Here is a 19,044-nt window from a genome sequence, read left to right on the forward strand (position 1 = left end):
AGAAGGCGGCCGATTTTATTTATTATTTACTTGGCCCAGATCCCAACCCCAGGGCCCAGTTCACCACCACACATCTCTCACCAACCCCCAGATTATGCCCAGTGATCATGGCGGGCATACCTGTGCGGAGGGCTCCTTATAAGGATTTCCTGCAGCCTGCTCTGCAGCGACGATTCGCCTCGACGGCCGCAGTTCTCGTGGCCGTTTCCTACCTCGAGGCTCTCCTACTGGGCCGATGGGATTCTCGTGAGTTTACCATTCATCTGCGTTGCTGCTTCTTCTTCTTCTTCTTATCTTCGACCCCTCCCCCATTGCTGACATATCGCTCTCCCGTTCCTTCAGTTCTCTGGTCATGGTTCCCCCTGGGCCCCGCCGGCTTCCGAACGGCCCTCATCTTCACCTGCGGTCTGTCCCTCCTCGTCCTGCGCATCGCCCTGTATCACGTCGGCCTGCGAACGACGGGCTCGGGCATGCAGACCCTGGTCGCCAACCTGTCTAGCCCGTCGACCTACGAAACGGCCTTTTGGTACTTCTTCTCCAGCTTCCTCTTCTGCCCCATCTTCCTGTGGTCCATGCCTGAGTCCGCCAACCTTAGCTGGGTTAAGTACCTGAGCGGCGACCGCGCCAAGGCCAACGAGCGCACCATATTCCTCGCCTGCTACCTGGGCATCTGCGCCCTCAAGCAGAGCGTTGAACATTTCGTCAAGGACGTCGACCGCCTCAACCTCGGGCTCACCACAATGAGCGGTGGCGCTGCCGGTGGCGCATCCTCGCTCAAGGGCGTCGTACTGCGTCTACCCGCTGTCCTGGGTGGCGCCTTTCACGACTCCCTCGTGTCCTTTGGCATAGTCACCGTCGTCTACATGGGCCTCATCCGGCCATTTGCCTACAGGTGGACGCTCATGGTGCTCCGTCCCTTTTACAACATCCCCAAGTCAAACTTACTACCCACGTCATGGCCCCTGGACCTGTGGCTGGCCGGCCGGTGCATGCTGGCTGGTACGCTGCTCTTTGTGGTTTGGGGGGCTGGAAACACGGCCTTTTCTGTCTTCATGGCCAAGGAGCCGCTCAAGAATGGCCAGCCTCTGACTTCCGAGTCAAAGGACCCCAACGGCAGCCTTCTCAGTGGACTGAAGAGCAAGAAGCCGTCGATCAAGGTGGGATATTGCTCACTTCCTAACTTCTCTTCTCCTCTCTGTCCTGTCTAGACGAAGCGTAGACTAGTGCTAATGATGTGTTGCAGTGCTTTGCTATGTGGGAGCTCGCCCTCATAGCGCAAAAGTTTGAGGCGCGTCGCAAGGCCATATATGCCGACATTGACCGCAAGGATGGTCCCATGTGGGCGCAGGTGTACGCTGTGTGCATGGATGCCATAAAGAGCATCGAGGTGCGAGTGGACAACTACGGCAAGCCCCCTGCTCCTGTACAGGCACCAAGCCAGACTGAGGAGCCCAGACAACGATTCTCGGCCCCCTTGCGCACCGACCCCGTCTTTTCCCCCAGCAAGGCCAGGTCAGGCGCAGGGTCTAAGGCCAAAGAGGTTGTCAAGATCTTGACGAGCGGATCGGACCAGTCGTCGTCACCCCTGGCTGAGCTGAGCCCTCTGGCCAGGAAGACGTGGAGCAGTACAAAGGACCACATGCTCACCAGGCAGCAGCAGGAGGCCATGTCGTCACAGAACGTGCTGGGCCAGCTGGAGAAGCTGGTCCTATCGGCTATGAGCTTCGGCTGGGTGCGCGCTTTGTTGCAGCAAGAGTTCCGCACCGAGCTAGCCGGCGCTGTTCTCGGGTCCCCTCACGCCGAGGCGATACTCTATGTCAGCGCGACCAACGCGCTCTGCCAGTTGGCCGTGCACAGCTTGGGCGAGGATCAGTTTGGCAACGTCCACCGCGACGTGCCCAGCATCATCCGCACACTGACGTCAGTCATCCGCAAGGTTGAGGACTTCAAGCACCGCTTCCCCGTACACTGGACCGACGCCAGCAACTCCAGGGCCAGCCCCGAGGTTGATCAGGTACTCGAAGCCATGCGCACAGGTCTGAGAGAGGTAGTGGCCTCCTTTGAGCCGTTCTGCCACGACCTGCGTCTGACGCCCGGCGACCTACGCCACGCTAAAGAAGCAGCTGCTCCCAAACCCAATGAGATGGAGGAGAGGCCGAAGGAGAAGGAGCCTCCAGCAGCATCAAAGCCTAGGAGGGAAGAGGTAGTAGCTGAGAAGAGGCCAGAGCCTAGACAGCGTCGGCAAAGTAGACCGGAAATGGAGCGGGCCCGATGAAGGGGATGATGAGGATGTAGGTAAATGGTAAGACAAGGGGGGGACACGATATCACGGGAACAAAAAGCATGGTGTCTGGGCAAATGTGCCTAATGTATGGATTCATTAGACATGGAAAGGAGTAAACGTGCTGTTCATAAAAAAACCATAATTGTCAAAGCCGGTATTACGTTTCGAGATTCATTCATGGTGGGTTTTGTCTTGTCTGCATAGATAGTAGTGGGCATCCTGCACGGTAAATAAGCTTGGGGGGGTACGTACCTCCTTTCATCTACCCCATCACTGCTATCCTGTTCTCCAATCTCCAACTCTCTCTCTCCTCCACACACAGAAGACGAACACAAGGTGATCTCTAGAACAATGGCGTGAGCCGCCATGCGACTCCAAACAACGGATGCCCACCGGCCATTCGAAGCCGCCAAACTGACATCCGACCTGGAGCGCCTCAGGGCACACGCCTAGCAGCGCAAACGACCACCTACGAGCCCCTCCTGCCCACCATGGCGCAGCAATCCGGCCGACTGGCCCGCTTCGCCTACACGTCGCTCTACTTCATACTGCTAATGATGCTCGCGGGGCTGACACTCATCACGCCGGGAAACATCATCGAGCGGTCGATCGTCAGCCGACAAGTCTACAACATCTGGATCCTTCTGGGGTCGTACGCCGTCACCATCGTGCTAGTGGCCGTCTTCTACTCGACGCGGCTGTACGTCAACAAGACGGTGCTGGCGGGGATACCCAAGCCGTGGGTGCCCATCCAGGCGGGTGACGTCAACAAGACCGTTCACCTGGAGATAGTGAGCGGGCTAGACCGGAGCGCGGCCATAGCGTACGAGTCGCGGCCGCGGGTTACCGTCGCCACCGTCGGCGACGGCGGCGACAATGACAACGACGACGGCATGGCCCCCCTCGCACGGGACCTGGGCGTCTCCCCCAAGATCCAGAGCGCCATGTGGTCCTCCATCGAGCACGAGGGCTGGGCGTCCCCCGCGTCGGCTGACTTCCCCTCCCTGCAGTACATGACCGTCCTGGCCGAGCTGCCCAACCTGATCGAGGCCAAGGCCCTGACCCTCGCGCCGCCCGCCTCGGCAGCCACCGACGCCTCTGTCGCCGCCACGGCGGCGCACTTCCTCCAGCGGCCCATCCACCTCAGCCTGCGCGGCTACCTAGACCACCTGTGCAGCCTAGGCGTCGTGGCCGAGCACCACTCGCCCGCTGAGTTCCTCGAGCAGTACGAGTACGCGCGCTTCTCCACGCGACCCATATCCAGCACGCGCTTCAGGCGTCTGATGCACCTCCTCGCCGAGCTGCTGGGTGCTATGCAGCCGCTCGACCTGGCCGCTCTGGAGGGGAGCGACGCCCACAGCACTACCACCGGCACCAGGAGCACTCTCTCGCGCACATCGACAACGTCGTCGTCATCTTCGTCTATCCTACAGAGACCGCCTCCCTCGCTGCACGCCACATCATGGGCCACGGCACCTAGTACGCCGCGTGGACGGCGACCCGCCAGGAACGGCAGTATAGACAGCAGTGGGGGCAATACTATTGCCTTTCCCGCCCAGGGACAGGCGCACCATCTCTATTCTCATCAGGGAACCCATCAGGGTCTGGCAAAGCAGCAGCAGCAGCAGCAGTATGCTTCCAGTTCGAGCTCTTCGAGTACAAGGTCTGCTGCGCGGTCGCAGATGTCCGTCATCCGTCTAGCCACGGTGGATGACGATGAGAGGTTACCGTACGTGTTGAATCTGGAAAGATCGTCCGACTGATCTCGTCTGTGTTTTTTTCTTCCTCTTTCTCTACAAGGCATTCCATGTCTGATACTCTCGCTTTCTCTCTGTTTGTCTTGCCTTACTGGCCACACACACACACACTCTCTCTCTATTTCCTTCTGTACGACGGCACTCTCTCTGTGTTCTTTTGTAATAATAATGATGTACATGGCTGGCGTTGGGTTTAAAGAAAAGTAATTGTAGTTCTTAATATGGTGTATATACAAAACAAGCATTCATTAATACAAGGATTAATTGATACAAAGAGTTCCTCACAATTGGAAAAATAAAAGGATAAGAAAAGTACAAGGACCTGAGTGCTAATGCAAATCGACGTCACTGGCTCCAGGAAAAGAACATGTAATCTAGTGTCACAGGAAACAAAAAAAACAAAAAAAAAAATTCCACCCCCCCCCCCCCCCCCCCCCTCTTATCATCCAACATCACCAACCACACCACCCTTCGAAAAAGATCTTATCCTCCCACCCAGACGAAACGAAATGCCGTCGTCGAAAGAACAGAGCGGGCCGATCCCCCGCTCCGTCTCAACAGAACACAACAACCGTCTCTCCNTAAGAAAAGTACAAGGACCTGAGTGCTAATGCAAATCGACGTCACTGGCTCCAGGAAAAGAACATGTAATCTAGTGTCACAGGAAACAAAAAAAAAAAAAAAAAAAATTCCCCCCCCCCCCCCCCCCCCCAAATCTTATCATCCAACATCACCAACCAAACCACCCTTCGAAAAAGATCTTCTCCTCCCACCCAGACGAAACGAAATGCCGTCGTCGAAAGAACAGAGCGGGCCGATCCCCCGCTCCGTCTCAACAGAACACAACAACCGTCTCTCCCTCCTCTTCAGCACAAGCCAGCCTGCCCTCCTGCAGAGCATGAACATGCTCGGTAGCAATGCGCCGCGACGAACACGAACACGACCACTACCACAATCGTCGGCCACTACAAAGCCAGCGGCGGCAAGACAGGATAGGGACAAAGGCAACGACGACGATGACAACGAAGACGACGACGACGACGACGACGACTACGACGGCGGTGGCGGCGGCTTTCAGGAGAACAGAGGTGTAGGATACGTCCGTCAACCGAAGGAGAAGAAGGAGAGTGCAGACGACGAACTGCTACGGAGAAGAATACTAGGTCGACATGCCGTCAGGGGAAAGGGAAATGGGAAAGGGAATTCTGGGAACATCAAGAAGCTGTATGCTCTCGATAATGAGGACTCGGATGATGATGACGATGGTGAGGGTGGGCGCGGTGCTCTGGGCAGGAGAAAGGTTGTCAAGAGACCGAGGGAAGATGACGACGACCAAGACAAAGTGGTACCCATCTTACCCCCAACTACCGGCAGCAAGAAGCAGAAGCAGAAGAAGAAGCAAAAGACGGCGTGATCGTGATACACAACCACAAACACATAAACACACAGATGCCAAGGAAAAGACCGGCAGTCTTAGTCGTATTCGCCATGACACACTACCCTATCCGTCTCATACCCCGGCCCCCACCCAATATATACAGTGTAATTATGGGCTCTATCTAACACCAGTGCCTCTTGCACCCACCCCTATTCTGAAACCTAACAAAGGCCTCTACCGTGATATCATAGAAAGAAGAACAAAAGAGCAAATAAGGAGTGAGAATAAAAAGTAGAGAGCAAAGACAAGAGTATAAAACACCAGATCACCTACATATGTACAGTGCAAGACATGATGCTCCATGGTATATTTCCCTCCCGCCTATTGCACTCGCTTTCGTTTCCTGTCGTCCTCGCCACGCGGATCCTCGTCCTCATCTGACCTCTCAGCGGTATCGCTAGGGTTCAGGATATGCGCCATGCTGCCTCTCCTGGTGGGCGGTCCCGACGAATCCTTGAGAACCCTGCTTGCCGCAGCCGAGCCCCACGACCAGTTGCCAAACGTGTCTGCGCCATTGCCGCCGCCGCCGCCGCCGCCGCCGCTGCCGCTGCCACTCCCGGCATTCCCTATGGCACTGGGCGGCGGCGGCGGCGTCGTCGGTCGGGAAGTAGGCTGCCCCTGCTGGTGAGACGCCGCATGCAGCGAGTACGCCGATAGCGATTCGCGGATGCGCTGGTCCTCGGGGGGTGCGCGGGTGGGTGATGACGGGTAGCCTGTGGACGTATTGGTCGAGTATGGGGACGGGCCCGCATGCCAGCCGTGGGCGCGTATGTCGGCCGAGGTGTGTCTCCTCCCCAGACTCGCGGGATGGGGTTCGACATTCGCCAGAGGGTGGGGGGGTCCTGGCGGCGGTGCAGCGACAGGGTTGGTGATGTTCCGCGAGGGCGATGGCTGGGCTGTGCCCGCCCCTCCGATTGACCCGTACGGTCTCCTGGCGACTACAGAGAGGTTCGAGGGCACAGGCGGTCGGTAGAAGTTCTGGCGTTGAGGTACTGTCAGGTTGCGTCGCGAGTCGTCCGACGGTATCTGTCTCGGTGATACCGGCGCGTTCTCTATGCCGCTGAGATACTGCTGTCTGCTTAGGAAAGGCATCTCAGCCGATGTTTCTTCCATGCTCCTGATCATGTCGGCCTGCCTCGCCATCTCATTCTGCAGCGCGGCAACTGAATGAACATGCATGTTAGCGGAGATGCGACGGTGTGTGAGGTCAGGGGGTGCGCAGGTATCGAGCGCAGCTGTCGACGTACAGTCTCGGAGCGCAGGGTCCTCTGGGGATGCGAGGGACTGCACGGTCCTCGCGAGCTCCTGGTTGAAGTAGAGGAGTCGGCTCATGGTCTCCACAGCAGCCTGGTTCCTCGCCTGCATATAGTGCACGCTGTCCTCGCTCCTCTGCAGGCGGACACTCAGGTCGTAGAGGGAGTGTTCCATGCTGGCCAGACGATCCACGCCGTCGTGGTCCATGTGAATCGAGTCGGTCGGGGTAGGTGGTTGCGGGGGCGTCGCTTTCGAGTACGCGCTCTCTCTGTGCACGAGGGCATGTCGGCTGGCGCGTCTCTTGATCTCGCGCAATCCGACGAGGTCTCCGCGCTTGAAGTTTCCGCCACCATGCTTGAATTCCCAGAGGGTACTCTCCGGGTTTCCCGTGTGGAATACATCTCGCTCTGCGCGGGTGCGTTAGTCAGGGCTGCAAGTCGCAACTAGAGTAGGTTGCCGGGAAGGTGCGGAGAGTGTCCGCAGCAAGGGCTATGGATGGGCTACAGATGGCCAGTGTGAGACGTACCCTTGTGAAAGCCGTACATGTTCAGCTGTCGGACGAAGGATGAGATATTGGTGTGCTTAAAGTATTGCCTAGAACCGATGGTGAGCACGCTGCTAGATACCGAGATGCCCCTGCACGGGACGGATCAGAGCCGGGGCGAGATCGAGGCAAGACGTACGATAACACCTTGGAAAAGTCTGGGGTTGGGGCCATGACGAAACTGTCGGCACTCGATGACCACGAGATCAGGTGTTGTATATTCCGGTCTTCTAGCATGCTGAGGGGAGATGGACAGGAGATGTCAGCATTGTCGCGTGTCGCAAGAAAGACGGGCCTGGGGAGGCAGGTCCCAGAGGTGGAGATTTCTGTCTCACTTGTATAGCTTGTGGATAAAGGCCGTCTGGACAATCTTGGGCTGATGTAGGGCGGCGGCAGCGGGGGGGGGCGCCGTCATGGAGGAGGAGTTCCTGGTGGAGGCATTGCCCGTGTCGGGGGGCGAGGCGTTCTTGGAGCCGTCGGCAGATCGGGCGTCGGGGTCGGCCGGGTCATGGCCATGGTTGCCGCTCAAGGACTCGGAGCCTCTCATTGACGTATCCATGGGCTCGGGGGCGTGGGTGGTGATGTGCGGCACGTCGAAGGCGGTGGTGGAGCTGGCAGAGGCGGCCGTCGATGTGTGCGGCGCTGGGCGAGTTGCGAGCGAAGACGACATGGGGTGGTCGCGGCCGTCGAGGGCTAGGATCGGTCGTTGGTGATGTTCAGTTGCCGCTGCCATCTGACCTAGACGGAGACAGCATGTCATGGGTCAGTAAGGAGGGCATTCGTTTGCCATGAAAACAATGTCAGGGTCGTCGCGGGAGGTGGTGGCTCATGATGTCAAGAGGGTCTGGGAGGGGGCGGCTTTCGACAGGGGGGACGGAGGGTAGGAGGGAGTAAGAGGCCCAGTGGTAGACGGGCCAAAAGCAAAGCACAAACCGCCAGACAATGTAACTCGGTAGTGATTGGAGAGGCAGCGGCGGAGATGTTTCCTGTAAAGGGAAAAGCTGCACTTTTTTTTCTCGCCCTCTGGTCTGGAGGTTGGCGTGCGGGCCAAGCTTAGGACGGCACCAACTCTATTGCGACGCCGAGGACCGAAACGGGGGGACGGAGGGAACGTGACAGGAGCATGGTTGACGGGAGACGATGACGATTCCTTCCTAAAGATCCCAACGTACCTTCATTTCCACCGGCGCACCCGTTTACAGCGCCGGACTAGACCGTTATGATCTGAGTGGTTCCGGAGGCCGGATGGTGACTCTCATTCGGCGTCCAAGGACGGGTTTGAAACGGGTAATAGGAGGGGGGTGTCTGTTGAACGTGCGCGCCGTGCAGTTGGGACAAGCGTAAGGGACATGCAAACGTCAGGAATAGCGGAGAAGGGTGGTCTCACAGGTGGCAATGGCATGCGCATGCGCCGTGGTCGAATGAGGCGAACAGGAAGAAGAGAGAGGGAGAGAAAGGATAGATTGAAAGAATGAGACGACAGGGAGAGAGGGAGAGAGAGAGAGAGAGAGAGAGAGAGAGAGCGGAGAAAAAAGCAGCAATGTCGTGGGTGTGTGGTGGACAAGGACGCGCCAATTGACGTTGATGCTAGTCAGGAGCAGGGGGTGCCGTAGGGGGTGGAGGTATAGGTATTATTACTGCTCGGCACGCCCGTCTCGTGGGTGCATTGGTGTGAATAATGGGAGATACGATGCGAGAAGTGGTGCTGCTAGCTTTCGGCTCACGATGCGAGTGGGAGATGGGGAGAGGAAATGTATTTTATGGGTGCAACAGACAGGCGAAAGTCAGAGGAGAAGCGATAAGAGGCAGCAAGAGAAGAAGGAAAAAAGAAAGAAGGAACGAAGTATGTGCTTCTAGAAGAACGGGCGAGGAAGGTTCCAAACAAGGTCCAAGGAGAAGCTGTTGGTGGTCGTGATCCTTGCTCGGCCCCTCACGGAAAAGAGAGACGGGTGGTATGGACCGTATGGTTGGTCGGAGGAGTAGTATAGTAGTCGAGTTAGCACAGCGTACTGTGGTGTGCGTGCACCCGTAGTGTGTGCTTCGTAGAGTGTACTCATGTACTCGTGGTGATGTGTACAAGAGTATGCCGTACTCTATACATAGACTGGGATGTGGATTTGTCGGGGATTAGTCTGTAGGCTGCATGCAGATGGACCTTTTTTTTTTTTTCACCCCCAAGCGTGACAGCGGCAGAGCCTGAGACTGGAACACTTTTTTGTTTCCGTTTGTTGTCGGTTTGGTTTAGGTAAAAGGCTGGATACCGGAGGAACGTCAGTGTCAGTTCAATGTGATGGCGATGTAGATATCGATGTCGATGTCGAGGAATGAAAGAGGAAGAAGAAGAAGAAGAAGAAGAAAGTAAAAGGAGAATAAGAGGAGAAGTTGGTGGAAATGTACTGAGCGCTATGGGTGGGCCGATGATGGGAAAGAGGGGAAGAGGAATAGGGAGGGAAGGAGCGAAGGAGGACAGACCGAGATGGGGACAGAGTTACTCTCCTCTCTCTAGCAGTTGTACTAGAAGTTGAGCATTGACAGAAACTGTAGCGTCTCTCCTCGAATCGATGATAATTTGGTTCAGAGGCATGGAGCACAGCATAGTGCAGTAAATAGAGATGTATCGATCTCGATTACCTTCTTCTTCTTCTTCCTCGCTATTCTTTCTTATTCTCCTTTGTTAGGTCCACCAGTCCTTTCTTCTATCTTCTCACTCTTGAAAGAAGTCTCCTTTCCTTCTTCCAGTCTCCCTTTCGTGAAGGAGAGAGGTGATAGAGATTCTCTCTCTCTCTCTCTCTCTCTCTCTATATATATATATATATATATATATATATATATATATGTGTGTGTGTGTGTGTGTGTGTGTGCGTGTGTGTGCGTGTCTGCGTGTCTGCGTGTGCGTGTATGTGTGTGTTTGTGTATGGTGGTGTGTGTGCGTGTATAAGATATGTGTGTATTCTTTCTATGTATTCTTTCTAGCCCTTTTCTATTTCTTCATCCTGCTCTTCTATCGAGTACATCATTGAATGAATTAAATGATTGCGTACATAATCACTGCCATCGTCCAGCTCTACCACTACCAACTACTACCGGTACTGGCACATTACTACTCATTCAAGACATCATCTTGATAAGACGAATCAGATATGAACTAGTACCGGTAGTATATACATCATCCCTACGTCGTACACCGGTCCGTCGTACAATAATACCCGTCCTCTGTTATTACTCGTACATCGATATCACGATTCGTACAAGTCCCGACTAGGCCCCCACTGGATCACGATACCCCTGGTTCATGTCCCCCTCCTCCCCCCCCCCGGGGGAACCGGAAGGCGACGAGATGAGGTCGTGGCAGTCGCAGCATCAAGGAGTGTGCTGAAGTAGGTGCCTGCGTGTCTTCGGCGCGCTTTGCATTCAGCACATCGGTATCGGCAACGGTTCCTCTACTCTAGGCAGTCGTCGCAGTTGCCAATTGGTGAGCATGGTATTCTGTCCATATCTACAGAATATGTACGCAGTACGGAGTACATGATGCTATTATAGTACAGGTAACCTGTACACAGCTCCGTATCACTGCTAATAGCCTAATACCGCATTATCCGCCCCGGTAACAGCTAATAATACTGTACAGATTACAGATTAGTACATACCAGAAACACGTCGCCGAAAGAGAGAGACGTCCCTCTTCGCGCTTGACAATATCATCTGAGCACACGTAGCTAGACCTTCACCACCTCCCAAGACCCTACGAGTAATATCAGTCTAGTCTGTACACAATCTGTACTCGTACTTGTATTAATGGCTTAGAGTGGAAACGGCTCGTGCTCGCAAGTGGGGAATCCTGACCCAGCTCCGAGGCTCCTTTTCGTGGCTTTCGTTTAGCCTCCTCCCGTTATACTCCATAATACGAGTAGTTGTGATCGTAGCTGTGGCTTCCTCCTGGGTTACGCTCGCCATCTATCTCTCCCCAATTGTTGCCCTAAAACAGACCGCAGGTATGGATGCTGGTGATGCAATAGCAACACACTCTAGTTTCAGTTCTAGCTTCTCCATGTCAGGGTGACTCTATCTCTTCATCAGAGTATCCGCATCAGTAGCTATCGTGCATACCAACTATCTATCATACCGGACTTGTACGCTCATCCATCGACAACTATTATATATGAGTAGGTCTCTCCCCTCTACTCGTAGCTACAAGTCGCCAACTCGCTTCCAGAACGTCTTCACTTTCACTTTCACTTCTGCCAAGCTCTGCGCCCGTACCACCGACAGATATGACACACACACACACACATATCTACCGTCTCGTCGTGAATGACCATGTCTCACCCACCCCTCCCTCCCTCCCGTTCATCCGCCCATTCCGCCCCTCGCTCGAATGCCACGGGGAGGTTTTACCGTCGTCTCATGATGTAACGACGAGACCGACCTAGAAGACGAGACATATTTCCATGTTTCTTCTTTACCGTCAATCCTCACCTCGCTCTCAACACGTGGCCATTGTTCGAATACAGGATATGGTTCCATCTCTGTACTCCATGTTACCTCATCGCGTGCAACAAGCTTTCTTCATACTCGGATCGGATGGGTTGGTCTCATCCTTGCAGTCAGAGACGTACTATTGCCAGTTTCAATGCATTCCATGCAACGCACAGGCATACGAGTATACGAATGTCAGCGTAGATAGAGATACTCACATAATAACAAACGCACGTGCAACCTGTACGAACGCCTTGAGAATCGACACCGATAATTACCTGAACCGGTTTTAATCCGCGTCGCTCTTTTTTTCTACCTTGTGGGCTCGGGCTCAGATATCAGCCGTCTTCCTCTTCACTGTAGGGTTCTCGTTATATATTACTCGTAGGCATCTTGACCCAGTCCTCTATCCCGCGGCATTATAGATCTGGTCTCTTTGCTACAGCCTTGCCGAACCTATCCGTCATTTGGTATATTATCAGTCATAGCAGTACAGCTAATAGGGGTTAGGCTTGCGAAGAATGGATGTTGCATATGCGAAACCTCGCAGGACATCAACATGACCTAGCAAACAAATTCGCTACCCAACATTCATTCGTCTGTTTATCGGAAAAAGTGTACAGGTCCTCCTATAGAACAGGGTGTCAAGAAACGGAACGGTGCTGAAGAAAAGAAGAATAAAGTCATATCCTCATACCTCCGACAACACTCTCCTAGAATTCGTCATCGTCATCCATGCCGCCAACTCTCTTCTCGCCAACCTCACGAATCTTCTCCCCGAGTATACTCCTCCCATACCTCTCCGCCACCTTCCCAGCAGCCTCGTACATGCGGCCCGTGCGATCGCGCATGAGCTGCACCATCTCCAGGGCACGCATCCCTCTCTCCTCGCCCTCGCGGCACTCGACTGCCAGCAGCTGCAGGAGCGTCTTGTCAATCTCCACCTCTAGCCGAGACAGCAGCATGCGGTGAGTGTGCGCGCCTGATGTAGAGTCGACTAGGTCCCGCATCTGGGCCGCCTGGATACCCTTGAGTAGGAAGGCCTGTTCGAGGGGTTTTGTCTCCGAGTTTTCCTGGCCGGACTCATCATTGTCGTTATCGGTATCGTCCTCCTCCGAGTCAGCACCGTCGGCCATGTCGTCGTCCGAGCCGATGTTCCTGCTCTTCTTCTTCTTATTATTCTTCTTCTTGCCCTTCTTGGAGCTGGCGTCCCTGGGAGCCGAAGAGATGGGAACGGAGAAGTCAAATTCGGACAGGAGGGGTCGCGGGAAGTAGGGGTATTGATCACCACCCTTGAGGATGATGCAGTGGAACTTGTTGTCCGCTACTGCCACCGGATAGTACGTCTCGCTCTTGCGCCCGGATGCCAGTCGGGGCAGGAGCTTGGTGTCGAGCAGGGGAACCCAGGATGCCCGGGAGGGTTGACGCCAATGGATGAGCGTCAAAAGCGTACCTGTTGAGTCGTATATGCAGGGGTCCTGTATTTGTCAATACATGTGAGATGTAGGGATGAGTGCGCGGGTGCTAGGGGGGAGAAGGGACATGTGAGAAGGGAGTGCGAGCTTGTGAGGGGGAAGTGACATATGAGAAGGAAGTGCGAGCATGCGAGGATTGAGGGGGGGAAAAGGGCGCTTACACCATTGTCGGAGAAGAAAACGCTCTTCACCGTAGCGCCCTCGGGCAAAGCAACAGTATCCTCATTCTGGCAAATCTCATCCCTCTTGACATTCTCGATGGTATACAAGAGGCGCGTGGACCCATCCGGGCCGACGGCGCCATTGCCCATGGTGAGGACATAGTCCCTGTAGCTAGCGCAGGTGACCATGGGGTTGCTCTTTGGGCGGTAGACGCGGTAGGGCATGCCGAACAGGGTGAAGACGCGGACGTATCCGGCCGTGGTGACGACGGTGACGAACGAGTCGCTGAGGGACATGGCCGTCACGGCCTCCCCGCGGGGCAGCTCGGTGCGCCAGTCCATGCGCTGGGTCCAGGTCTCGTGGGGACGGTAGAAGATTGTGGCCGGGGCGCTGTCGGCGGCGGTGGCGCCCTCCCGGGGGGGGCAGGAGAACAGGGTGCCGTGCTCGTTGAGGCAGGCCTTGTCATAGAGGAAGGTGTCGGTGAAGTGGAAGTCGCGCTGGAAGTCGTGGTCGTAGAACTCGACCGTGACCGTGTGGTGCGAGTCCTGGTCTATGGTCCACACGAAGCCGATGAGGTTCAGGCAGAGATACTTGCGATTCCCCCTCCAGGGCGTCGACCCGGGTTGAAAGGCCTCGTGGTACTGGGACTCGAGGTGACGGCGCTTGCGCGACAGGTCGTCGGCGTCGCCACCGTCCCATCCCCTCTTGTTTGCCCCCCCGGCGGCCCCACCGAGGGTGTATCCGGCGCCGTCGTCATCGACGACGAAGTCGTCGCCTTCATCGTCCTCTGCCCCACCCAGGAAGGATGCGAGACTACCAAGGGACTCCCTCCTCGGGCGTGAGGGCATCTCGCTCGTCTTGTAACCGCCACCATTGGCCTGCGGCGCCTGCGGCCTCCTGTTGTTGCCTGTAATCTCGGAGAGGGGGTCGTGGATGAAGGGGGCGGGCTGGCGGGGCAGCTTAAGCAGCGGGGCGAACTGGTCTGAGAGGAAGTCCGGATAGATGTAGACCTCGCCGTCGGTGGTGGTGAAGGAAACGATGTTCTTGGTGGGGTGCCAGGCCAGGTCGACGACATTAGAGTAGTCGTAGCGAGCAATGACGCTCTGGGTCTTGGTCTCCCAGACGAGCACCTTGCCGTCCTTGCCGGCCGAGGCGAGCATGGCGCCGTTGGGGGACCAAGCGATGGCGGTGATGTCGGAGAGGTGGCCGTTGGGGAAGGAACGTTGCTTCTCCCAGTCGTTCTTGGAGATAACCTGAATGTCGCGGGTCGGGGTGGCGACGGCAAAGGCCCTGCCGTCCGGGTGCCAGACGGCGCGGGTGGACAGGTCCGAGTCGCCGTCGAGAGCGGCGATGACGCCGTCGACCTTGCGGATGAGCTCTGGCTGCTCGGCCGTGAGCGAGTAGACGTACACGATACCGTCGATGCCCGACAGCGTCACCAGCCGGCCCTGCGGGTCGAAGCTGACGTGCCGCGTGGGGCGGTTGTGCTCGCGCAGGTACCGAACCTGCGAGATGTCGGCCGTGTTGACCACCTTGGCCGTCTGCTCGTCGCTAGCGATGGCGCACCAGCGGTAGTCCGAGGACAGCGCCACGTCCCGAGGCGGTAGCGTCGTCCGCGTCAAGAATTTGTCAAACGACGCCGTCTCGATCGAGTACAGGCTCACCGTGCCGTCTTCGGCCCCCACGACAAACATGTCCTTGCCCGCCGCCAGCGCCACATTCTGCTCCTGGCAGTCATCGATGTTTTCCGGCTCACCGTCCGACCCCGTCCTGTACATCCGGATCAGGTTGTTAGATCCGACCGTCACCAGACGGCTGCCGTCGGCCGTGTACCCGCATCGCGTCACGCCCTGCGTGTGGGCTGGCCGAGCCTGTGGTCGTGTCGATATCGTCGAGTCCATGGTGGGTAGGCCAAGCTGCAATTTGAATGAAGGAGGAAAAACTTGGCTCAAGGATGCCGCCACCATGCGATGAGTGGCCTTGTTCTATCGGTGGGCTGGCTGTTTGGTGGGCTTTGACGGTGAGAATGGAGGGATGAATCAACCGTCACGAAACGACGCGTCAAGGAACGCGTCTTGCTTAATGAGTTTTGGGTCCATTAGCGGCAGGCGGTCAAGGCCCTTGGGCCCCCCCCTAGCTACAGCCCGTAGCTCACAATGTACAGTGGACTCTGCACTCGTTAGGCTACCCGTAGATTGCCCCGCGCCCTCTGCGCCAAAGAGACGAATACCCTGTACTGCATTATGATGAAACTGTGCGCATAGAAGTCGCTTAAGTGTGCGATGCTCGATGTTGATACACAGGTATCAAGCGATTGCGATAATACATTTTGAAGCACATATATGGCAATTAACCGCACATACGTTTGTTGTACATCCTGAGCTGTAGTAGCATGGAATGTTCTGGTGCCTGGACATCATATGTGGGGGGGTAGCTTTTTGCCCCTCTAAACATCACTTCAAGAAGCTCTCATAGAGAAAGTCCTGTTCACATCTACATCTACATCTACAACTAGATCCTTACACCTTTAAGATACTTGATTGACCTCGGTACACCACTCGTTACGATGCAGTCAGCTAACGCTGACAACTTCTTCCATAGCGAGTGAGTCTCATCTTATATGCACACACACTCTAAGCATAGCCCTCTGACTCTGGAACCAACAGGGCAGCCCAGGAGAACCAGGCCAGAAAGGCAGCCAAGGCGGACAACAAGAATGGAGACCCCTTGGTTCTCAAGTCCAAGATCCTGGCGGCGATATCAGACCCAGCATCACCGTCTACATCGATATTCATTGCCGAGTCAGCCGGCTTCGTACGTCGCGTGAGCCTCGATGTGAGTGGACGCACACACACGCATGTACCTGTGTCAACTATTACCGTGTCCCCCCCTTTCTCACAGATTTTACACAGCCCTCAGATGCCAAGGTGATGACGACGTACCGCGGCCCAAACGCCCCCGTGACGTGTGTGGCGGTAAGCAGCGACGGCAAGACTCTCTACGCCGGCTCGTGGGACAAGGACATATGGACGTGGGACGTGGCGACGGCGACGGCGGGCCCCAAGCTCAGCGGGCACGACGACTTTGTCAAGACGGTCGTGTGCGCGCGCCTGGGCGGCAAGGACGTCCTGCTAAGCGGCGGCGCAGACAAGAAGATTATCGTGTGGAACGCCCAGACCGGGCGACGGCTGCACACCCTGCAGGACCCGACGACAAGCATGATGGCCGTGCAGCACCTGGCCGTCGACCCCGTACTGAGCACTGAGTCAGAGCTGGTGTTTGCCAGCGCCGGCAGCGACAAGCACATCCGGCGATGGAGGGTGACGAGCGCAGGAGGGTACGAGCAGCTGCCCGAGGCGTTCAGCGACAGGCCGGAGACGGAGCGTCTTACCATCGAGGAGCACGAGACGAGTGTCTACAAGCTCCTGTACGATGTTTCCAGCGCCGAGGACGGCGAGGACGGCGTGGACCTCTGGACGGCCAGCGCTGACGGCACGGCCAAGTGCCTCTCCCGCTCGAGGGGTTTCGTGGCCGACGACGTCTACGAGCACGGCGACTACGTGCGCGGCGTGATCGTCACGGACAACTGGGTCGTCACGGCGGGGCGTAGCGAGGACGTCAAGGTGTGGGATCGGTCGTCTGGAAAGCTGTACTGTACCCTCGAGGGGCATTTCGAGGAGGTGACGGACCTGGTGCTTCTGCCTGCCGGTGCGCACTCCCCCATGCGTGTGTGCAGCGTCGCCATCGATGGTACGATTCGTACCTGGCCGCTTGCCAGGAAGGACCTTGACCGCGTCGTCGAGGACATGCGTGTCGCCGCTACCAAGCCCAAGGATGAGGGTGCGGCGGCTGGCGAGGGCCTGTTGACGGCCGAGGAGGAGGCCGAGCTGGCCGAGCTCATGGATGACTAGACTAGTCGAGGCTACACTGATTAGGGGTAATTGCAGTCATGTGCTCTTCTCACGCCTGGGAGTGTAATAGTAGGTTACAGAGTACGCCATAATGTGGCCAATCTTATAACATCTACTATTCGGGGGCCCCGTTCAACATTCTATCCCCTGGGACATCTGATAGTCTTGTTGACTAGCATGCAGCATCGAAATGACAATGACGTTGAACAAACAATCGAGGCTGACGTTGATCAAAGAGGGACAGGTAGGCATCTCCGTTACCACAACCGCTCAAGTCGTAGGCCGAGGGTCCCGTGTAAAGAGGCCGTCGAACAGATGATCAAACAGGACATGGGAGGGGCCGACGGTATGACCAGGATAGCGGGATCCGACCTAGCCTCTAGGACTCATCCCTAGGTCGTAGAGGCTCCCGTTTTCGTGTACCAGTCTAGATATTTACTCAGTGTACATGTAGTAGCGTACGTCGTATTGCCCGGTGAGCGGGTTTGAGGAGGAAGAATGATATCGCGAGACTGTCAACCTGTAATTCAATAGCATAAGATAACAGGGGGGGTGCCGTTGGTCAGCGCCTCATTCTTGACCCCTTCCTCTATACAGGCATGAACAGACCGAGTATTGATACTACTCTACAACTACGGAGTACAGTCCCGGGGAGGTTAGGCTGAGGCTCGCTTGGACGCCGAAGTTCTGTCTTCCCTTGTCACCGCCCCGTTCGAAGTGAGAAATGACGTATATCACATCGGCAATGGATAATATTTGCAACGACCAGCATGTTGAGACTCTCTGTAACAGACCGGGGGATATTGGTTGAGAATCTCTTCCAGAACGAGGGGGGAAGATGATCGCCCACGAGAATGAATGTACATGTAATATATGCACGTATTCATTCTCTTCCTGTCGTACGAGTATGAAGGACCCCCCTGACGAGTTGTGCTTCGCAAAGCACACGTTCTTCCAGTTGTTCGCCAAGAGATGGTGATCAAATATCATCCTCCCTACCCCTGAGAGTAACCCTTGTACAAGAAAGAGGTCGGAGTTAACAACACGATGGGGATGGTCTGTATTATATGCAGGAATCGTATTTGAAAACAAAGTATATTAAACAAAAAAACTCCCGTAATTACTCGCGCATCACATCACACACTCATGCTTGCTTGCGTGCGTGCATGTCTTGTCCTGACCCTGGAAAATGGGAGTAGGCGCGGATGGTCAAGGCGTCGACTCGAGGCTGGTAGACGACGGTAGGGTAATACTATAAACTATTCCCATCGAGTCTGCTCTTGTTGCTGGCTTTCCTTTTCCTTCTATCCATCAGGAGAGGCGGGAGAGACTGGCACAGACGGGACTCAGCTACACGGCTGACGGAGACCCCCTGCCTGTTACATGGGGTGATATTATTATACTCGTACAAGTATTAATACTCGTATCGTACGTATCACAGAGATTCTTTGCTTCTTGCTTGATAATGCAGATACGAACGGATACACACATCACGGCATATCACATCATAATTTGCACTGCCGCGGCGTATAATGTAGCTGGACTTTGGTACAACTATGCTTTGCCCCCTCTATCCGCCATGTCGGCACGAAATGCATATGAACAGCATGAATCCAATAATACTCACTTGCTTATTACTATCTCCCCTTTTCTGGTTGTTTGGTCTTCCTACCTTGGGAAGGCCATCTTTTGGCGTGATTCGGGCCATTGGCAATCAATATCGCTTTCCTTGCTTTCTAATAC

The 19,044-nt window shown here is 55.6% G+C and overlaps 6 protein-coding genes across 6 annotated transcripts; 3 read left to right on the forward strand and 3 right to left on the reverse strand.

Moving 5' to 3' along the window:
- Nucleotides 1–107: 107 nt before the first annotated feature.
- Nucleotides 108–2,275, forward strand: GMORB2_1130 (nucleoporin NDC1; the record flags this gene model as incomplete). The annotated part of the gene is made up of 3 exons (XM_035463112.1): nucleotides 108–246; nucleotides 343–1,157; nucleotides 1,244–2,275. The coding sequence occupies 3 exons, from the start codon at nucleotides 108–110 to the stop codon at nucleotides 2,273–2,275; spliced, it is 1,986 nt and encodes a 661-aa protein (XP_035324536.1).
- Nucleotides 2,276–2,775: 500 nt separating this feature from the next.
- Nucleotides 2,776–4,047, forward strand: GMORB2_1131 (Thermatolerance membrane protein Dlt1; the record flags this gene model as incomplete). Its single annotated transcript, XM_035463113.1, has 1 exon — nucleotides 2,776–4,047. The coding sequence occupies one exon, from the start codon at nucleotides 2,776–2,778 to the stop codon at nucleotides 4,045–4,047; it is 1,272 nt and encodes a 423-aa protein (XP_035324537.1).
- Nucleotides 4,048–5,800: 1,753 nt separating this feature from the next.
- GMORB2_1132 (HSF protein) lies at nucleotides 5,801–7,947 on the reverse strand (the record flags this gene model as incomplete). Its single annotated transcript, XM_035463114.1, has 4 exons — nucleotides 5,801–7,140; nucleotides 7,260–7,327; nucleotides 7,417–7,515; nucleotides 7,613–7,947. The coding sequence occupies 4 exons, from the start codon at nucleotides 7,945–7,947 to the stop codon at nucleotides 5,801–5,803; spliced, it is 1,842 nt and encodes a 613-aa protein (XP_035324538.1).
- Nucleotides 7,948–7,993: 46 nt separating this feature from the next.
- On the reverse strand, nucleotides 7,994–10,332 carry GMORB2_1133 (uncharacterized protein; the record flags this gene model as incomplete). Its single annotated transcript, XM_035463115.1, has 3 exons — nucleotides 7,994–8,015; nucleotides 9,377–9,487; nucleotides 10,319–10,332. The coding sequence occupies 3 exons, from the start codon at nucleotides 10,330–10,332 to the stop codon at nucleotides 7,994–7,996; spliced, it is 147 nt and encodes a 48-aa protein (XP_035324539.1).
- Nucleotides 10,333–12,466: 2,134 nt separating this feature from the next.
- On the reverse strand, nucleotides 12,467–15,291 carry GMORB2_1134 (chromosome transmission fidelity protein 4; the record flags this gene model as incomplete). Its single annotated transcript, XM_035463116.1, has 2 exons — nucleotides 12,467–13,231; nucleotides 13,390–15,291. The coding sequence occupies 2 exons, from the start codon at nucleotides 15,289–15,291 to the stop codon at nucleotides 12,467–12,469; spliced, it is 2,667 nt and encodes an 888-aa protein (XP_035324540.1).
- A 665-nt stretch (nucleotides 15,292–15,956) lies between these two features.
- On the forward strand, nucleotides 15,957–17,301 carry GMORB2_1135 (WD40 repeat; the record flags this gene model as incomplete). Its single annotated transcript, XM_035463117.1, has 3 exons — nucleotides 15,957–15,961; nucleotides 16,057–16,225; nucleotides 16,318–17,301. The coding sequence occupies 3 exons, from the start codon at nucleotides 15,957–15,959 to the stop codon at nucleotides 17,299–17,301; spliced, it is 1,158 nt and encodes a 385-aa protein (XP_035324541.1).
- Between the last annotated feature and the right edge of the window lie 1,743 nt (nucleotides 17,302–19,044).

Source organism: Geosmithia morbida, assembly GCF_012550715.1.
Source record: "Geosmithia morbida isolate 1262 chromosome Unknown scaffold_1, whole genome shotgun sequence".
Lineage (NCBI taxonomy): Eukaryota > Fungi > Ascomycota > Sordariomycetes > Hypocreales > Bionectriaceae > Geosmithia > Geosmithia morbida.